The sequence below is a fragment of the Panicum virgatum genome, chromosome 9N (genome assembly GCF_016808335.1).
Source record: "Panicum virgatum strain AP13 chromosome 9N, P.virgatum_v5, whole genome shotgun sequence".
Lineage (NCBI taxonomy): Eukaryota > Viridiplantae > Streptophyta > Magnoliopsida > Poales > Poaceae > Panicum > Panicum virgatum.
The window spans coordinates 57,979,759-57,985,775 of NC_053153.1; the positions used below are offsets into that span (position 1 = coordinate 57,979,759).

Below are 6,017 nucleotides of genomic sequence, written 5' to 3' on the forward strand. Positions count from 1 at the left end.
GGAAAAGAAAGAAAGGAGTCGTGAAGAAGTTGCTTGTGTGTACGAACACGTACGCAAGCATGTGCGGTGTGCCTGCCTGGCCAGTCGGAGTGTCGGGCACACCTGCGCACGTACGGACGACACCTCTCGATCGGGACATCCCGTGCAGTAGATGTAGATGGACCGATCAAGGTGCACTGGCTGGCTGGTACTGACAGAAAGGGCAAGAGAGAAACGTGCCTAAGCTTGATGTGTGGTGCCGAAAATTCGTTGGTGCACTGGATAGCTGTGGTAGAAGTTATCGTGGATGTTCATCTTACTCATAATTTCATATGATATTAGTTCTCGTATTTTAATTGTATTTTCGTTTTTTCTCCATTGTACTTATTTGTATTTGTGCTAGGCAAAGAACCTTGATTTGGCATAGGCGGCCGCACCAATCAAAGGCTACTTACTACTACTGCCCCCGTGGCACCGAATGATTACGCACTAATCGTTGTGCTAAACAGAAAGGCACGGCGGAGCGGCAAAAGCCTTCAGACTTGCAGAGCTGTTGTCTGCATTTCTGCAGCATCGGGCGGTACAGTACAATGCAAGCAGCAGCTTGCAGAGTTGCAGGCTGCCTTTTTGACTGTGGATGCTCGAGAGGGGCTCTCGTGTAGTACTTCCCGGTCTACGCTGCCGCCCGCTTTCCCTCCTGATTACCGGCTAATCATAGCCGCCCGGCCGGCGCATCATGGCATTCATGACAGCCTTCGGCGAGGCGAGGCGGCACTCCAGCACAGCACGGCCTAAATATGGAAAGGCTGGCGCCTGGCCGTGCTAGTAGGCTGCAAGGCTGCTGCCAATGCCGGCCAGAGCCCATCAAGAGCCCATCAGAGCAAGTTTTATAAACACGCCCGCAGCCGGCTGGGAGAATCGCCAGCGTGGTTAGCATTTATGGCGGCAGGGAGAATCGCCAGCGTGGTTAGCATTTATGGCGGCAGCGGCAGCCAGCGGACAGCGCATGCAGCCACCGGCCAATGGGAGCAGCTCGCGCGCGAGTGCAGCCGCAGCGCAGCGAATGGGCGCAGCGCGCGCGCATCCGCCGGCTTCCAGCCAGCGTTTTGTGAGACGCCCGCAGCACATTCTCTCTCCGTTTCTCTCTCCGCCAGCGATGATTTTTTCTACGTGGCTTCGCTCCCAGCCCGCCTACCTGGCTTCATAATACTTGCTCTCAGGAGTACTATCCTCACATTTGGTTACTTGGCATGGAACTCTAGCACTTGTACTGGTAACGGCAATCACTCGCTAATAAGCACCACTAGCAATTAACAGCACCCGGCAGCAGCTAGCCAAGGATCGAGCTAGCCCCTACCTGCACAGCCTTCTTCACCCACCCACATTACATGGCACGGACACTAGTTACTACCCAAACACGCGCGCGCGCGCACACACACCCCTCCAGCTCAGAAGCACGACGTACTGGGCTAATCAGTGCGAGCTGAAAATCACTACCAGCTGGCCCGACACGACGGAAAAAAAAACTTTTGCAAAAACAAGCCACTAATGTACTACTAAGTACTTCGGTGGGGCGCTAGCTAGTCGGAGCGGCGCGGCGGCGGCGGCGCCGGCTCCCAGTGCGGCGGCGAGGGGCTGAAGTGGCGCGACACGACGCGGGAGTCGAGCAGCTCCACGATGGGCGGGAAGGACACGCAGCGGGGCACCTTGTACTGGTTGATGGAGGCCCCCCGGGAGATGGCGTAGTCCATGAGCTCCTCGAACGTGCCGGGGCGCACCACCCGGATCTCCAGCGGCCCGATGGAGCCGTCCGCCACGCGGCTCTGCCGGTACACCGAGCTGAGCGCCTCCTCCATCTCCAGGCAGCACAGCTCCAGCGTCTCCCCGTCCACCTGCTGCCGCCCGGGCTCGGCGGTGGCCAGCAGCTCCCAGTACACCACGTAGTGGCCTGGGATGCTGCGGGTGCACGCGTGGCTCGTGTACTCCACCACCGCCGCGCCGCCGCCGCGGAGGAGCGCCGCCGCGCGGTCCACGGCGCGCTGCAGCTCCGCCTCGTCGGTCTTGTCGGACTCGATGGAGAGCAGCACGTTCTTGCGGCGCACGAACCGGAACTGCGGCGCCGCGTTGTGGAACCCGGCCACGCGGAGGATGTCGCCGACGCGGTAGCGGTAGAGCCCCGCGTACGTGGTGATCACCAGCTCGTACTCGCGCCCGGCCTCCACGCGGGCCAGGTCCACCAGCTGCGCGGCGCCGCCCGGCGCCACGCCGCTCGCCTCGTTCACGGGGAGGAACTCGAAGTAGCCCATGTTGGGCATCATGGTGTAGCGCACCTCCGGCGGCGGGCACATGGGCCGGAGGTTGAGCCCGAAGTAGCACTCGGAGGAGGCGTACATGGTGCACGCCATGGGCAGGCCGCCGCTGTAGTACTCGAGGGTGGGGATGTACTGCTGCATCGCGCCGGTGACGATCACGTCCAGGTACCGGGTGTTGGGCCACACGCGGGTGACGATGCCCGCCCAGTCGCCGCGGGAGCACTCGGCGCGGAGGAACCGGGCCAGCTCCGGGTCCGGGCGGAGGATGCCGGCGACGGCCTCGCGGACGGACGGGTCGGACACGCGCGGGGTCAGCGCGCCGGCCTCGATGTCGGCGGCGAGCTGCTCCCAGTGGAGCTGCAGGAAGCGGATGGCGCGGAGGAGGCCCGACGCGAACACGGCGCCCACGCGGAGCACGGCGTGGCGCTGGCAGAGCCCGCACGCCATCTGCGCGTACATGCTCTGGAACGCGTCGGCGCAGAGGATGGCCGCCGTGGGGCTCGTGTAGTCGTGGTACGGGTCGTAGGGCCGGTTCTTGAAGTGCTCGCTCTTGTAGTAGCTCGTCAGCACGGGCCGCGCCGTCAGCCCGCCGGGCGTCGTCGTCTCCGACTTGACGAACAGGAAGTAGAGCGCCTTGCCCTTGTCCAGACCAGGCACGAACCTACTCATGATCCGTAGGTAACAAAATTCATCATGCCAGGCCCATGATGATCACTACTAGCTTGACTGTGTTGGCAGTAATGGATTATTGGCTTACTGGTTCATGACCGGCATGAGGAGGCTGTAGAGCAGCTGGCGCCGGTCGAGCTCCTCCTTGATGGTGGGCATCAGCTTGCGCTCGCCGGCCGAGGTCCCGGAGCTGGTGAGGAACTCGGAGATGGGGTGCGCGGAGAGGATGGGCGAACGGTCCCCGTTGGCGATGCGCTGGATGTCCGGCTGCAGGTCCTCGTAGGTGACGACGGGCACCCTGGCGCGGAACGCGGCGCGGTCGGTGGCGCCGGCGAGGCCGCAGCGCGCCAGGTACTCGGTCCCGGCGTTCCTGGAGAGGATCTCGGCCAGCACGCGCTCCTGCAAGGCGTCGACGTTGGAGGTCATCTCCTCGATGAACCTCAGCTTCTCGGCGTCCTTGTCGGTGCCGGTGCCGGTGCCCGCCGCGGCGGCCGGGGCCGGCGCGCGCAGCGCCGTCGCCGCTGGCATGTCCGCCATCACCGCCATCCGGGCCGGACCGGCAGGAGCGACTAGCGAGTGGAATGGAACAGGAGCAGAGGAGGGAAAAGGGTGCGTTGGCGGCGCGACGGAACGGAACAAAGAAATGCCTATGCCTCGTTGTTGACTGTTGAGTAGTCTATGGGGAGTGAGATTGGGTTAGCACGCTGGCAGCTCAGCTTGATGGGTGTGGTGTGCTGGGAGCGGCGGAGGCGGGTTTATATAGGTGGGCGGGGCGGGCGGGCACGAGGGCGACGGCGAGGGGTGTCGGGGTCGGGGGCGGCAGGGTGGGGACCCGTGTCGCGTCGGGAGGCGGGCAATGGCCCGGCAAGCCCGCCCACGTCGGACCCGGACAGGTCACGGCGCGTTCTCCTTCCCCTCGCCCGAGTGCCCAACACCCCGGCCGCGACCGGCGATGCGGCAGCAAGCGCGATCTGCTCCAGCTCTTCGGTGGCGGCCAGCGCCGCCGAGTGCCCTGGCCCGCGGCGTTCATCTCGTGCCGGATAACATGGGACGTGCGTGACCCAGCGTTTAGGGGCGAGCGAGTGGAGTACAGCCGAGCAGGGATATTGAGGCCGCGTTTAGTTCCCCATCCAAAAATTTTTGGATGTCAAATCAGCACTTTGACCGGATGTCGGGAAGACTTTTCGGACACTAATTAAAAAACTAATTTCAGAACGCACTTGGAAACCACGAGACGAATCTTTTGAGGCCTTTGACCGCGTCATTAGCACATATGCGTTACTGTAGCACTTATGGTTAATCATGCACTAATTAGGCTTAAAAGATTCGTCTCATCATGTACATCCAAACTGTGTAATTAGTTTTGTTATTTAATTACATTTAGTGCTTCATATATGTGTTTAAAGGGGAGGTGAAAATTTTTGGGTGAAAATTTTTGGGAACTAAACGCGCCCTGATACTGCCCGGCTAACCGACAGCGTTGGTGCAGCAGCGTCCTCCGGCGATCGGCCGGCGTTCCAGAAGAGGAGAAGCAGCCGCCGGGGTGCTGAACTGAAGATTCACTGGCCTGCTGGGAATGGCAACCGGGCTCACCTATGCAGTGGACAGATGGTACTTTGCACACCAGAGCTGGTGATGTGATACTACAATTGGAATGCCATTGCCAGTGGAGAGGCGGCACCAAGTCCACCCTTCTGACACCGCCCCGCTGTCCCTTGGTTCAGCTGATCCACAGACACAAATTCGCCACCAAAATCCAAGGCGATGTTTTTAGCAGCAGCATAGTATTCTAGTAGAAGTCGAACTGAATCTCGCGTGGCCGTCCATGTTGCTCTATTATTGTGTTTTTTTTTTCGCGCATAGCACAATCAAAAGTCTCTGAGAAGGCGCCGACGCGACGCATACATGTCTTGCATTGCACCGGCGTCCCCTCCGGCCCTCCTCATGTTCGTGTTCGAGCCTGCACCGGCTACAGCCGGCCTGGTTGCCTTTTGCGGGACTAGTGAGTGACCCGTCGTCCATCAGTAGCCGATGAGAAACAACACCCACCCCGTGACACGGATCTCACCAGCTCGATCGATAGTGCTGCTGCGTGGTGAGCAGATCGAAGCCGCGCGCTCACACGGTGCACGCGCGCGTGTCGCCGCGCCGCGGGAAAGGGAAAGGGCCAGCGCCCCCGGCCCGATCGGCGCGCGGCGAGAAAAGCCGCCGGGCACGAGGGGGAAGACGACATCGACAAGCCCTCTGGCGCGGCGAAGCGTACGCCGGCCGCCGCCTGATCAGTGATCACCCCCGGCCCCTGTCGCTCGCTGCTCCGGTCCGGACACGACGACACAGTCACAGCCTGCACCCGGCATCCCCGTCGTACGAACCGAGGCGAAGGCGATGGAGCGAGTCCTCGCCAGCGTCCACTGCCGCGCGTTGTCCTCCTGTTCCGCTTTTCGTTTCTTTTCTTTTTCCCGGCGATGCGCTTTACCCAGCCAGGCCGTACTTAGCGCGACAAAGGCGACGGCCGCCAGATCTGCCGCTCTCTCCCTCAAATCCTTTACAGGATCGGATCGGAGGAGCACCACAGTGGCATGCATCCGTGCACGCGTCGCACGCCGTGTCCCGCGGATTCTACCTGTCACGGCGTGGCCGTACAGGCCATCCTCCGGGCCGACCGGCGACCGCCCTTCCTCAAGCGCGCACGCACAGATGCCACCGGCCGGGCCGCTGTACTCTACTGTACGTCTCGTCTCCTCACATGGCGATGGCCGTGTGACACAACACAACGACCGCCGCCGTGTGGGTGCTCGGGGGGTCATTGATTGTGGAGATGTGGGCCACTAGATTAGATTCTGCATGCGAGCGATTAGGTGGGCGGTTAGATAAGATTAGAGTAAAGCTCGATCAGGTTTACGCAGCCTGGCCATGTGCCGGGCGAGACTGGCCGGCAGACAGGCAGCGCCCGTCGCCGCCGCTGAATCGAATCGGAGACGAAGAAGCTCTGCTCTGGTCCGCTAGCTCGCCCCGGCCCGGCCGGCATGTGCCCAAGGTGCGGTTAACATGCACGGA

At 61.8% G+C, this 6,017-nt stretch overlaps 1 protein-coding gene across 1 annotated transcript; it reads right to left on the reverse strand.

Annotated features, from left to right (window-relative positions):
- Positions 1-1,253: 1,253 nt before the first annotated feature.
- On the reverse strand, positions 1,254-3,672 carry LOC120693239 (probable indole-3-acetic acid-amido synthetase GH3.8). The gene is made up of 2 exons (XM_039976649.1): positions 3,049-3,672; positions 1,254-2,952 (listed from the first exon to the last, which is right to left on the reverse strand). Exons 1-2 carry the CDS (start codon positions 3,504-3,506, stop codon positions 1,560-1,562), a joined length of 1,851 nt encoding a protein of 616 aa, XP_039832583.1. The 5' UTR covers positions 3,507-3,672; the 3' UTR covers positions 1,254-1,559.
- Positions 3,673-6,017: the final 2,345 nt, after the last annotated feature.

Bases quoted from the DNA above. Each gene is read 5' to 3' on its own strand.
- LOC120693239 (XM_039976649.1), bottom strand. From the start codon at position 3,506: ATGGCGGTGATGGCGGACATGCCAGCGGCGACGGCGCTGCGCGCGCCG. The intron at 2,953-3,048 runs GTAAGCCAATAA...GATCATGAGTAG, and splicing joins CTCATGCCGGTCATGAACCA to GTTCGTGCCTGGTCTGGACA.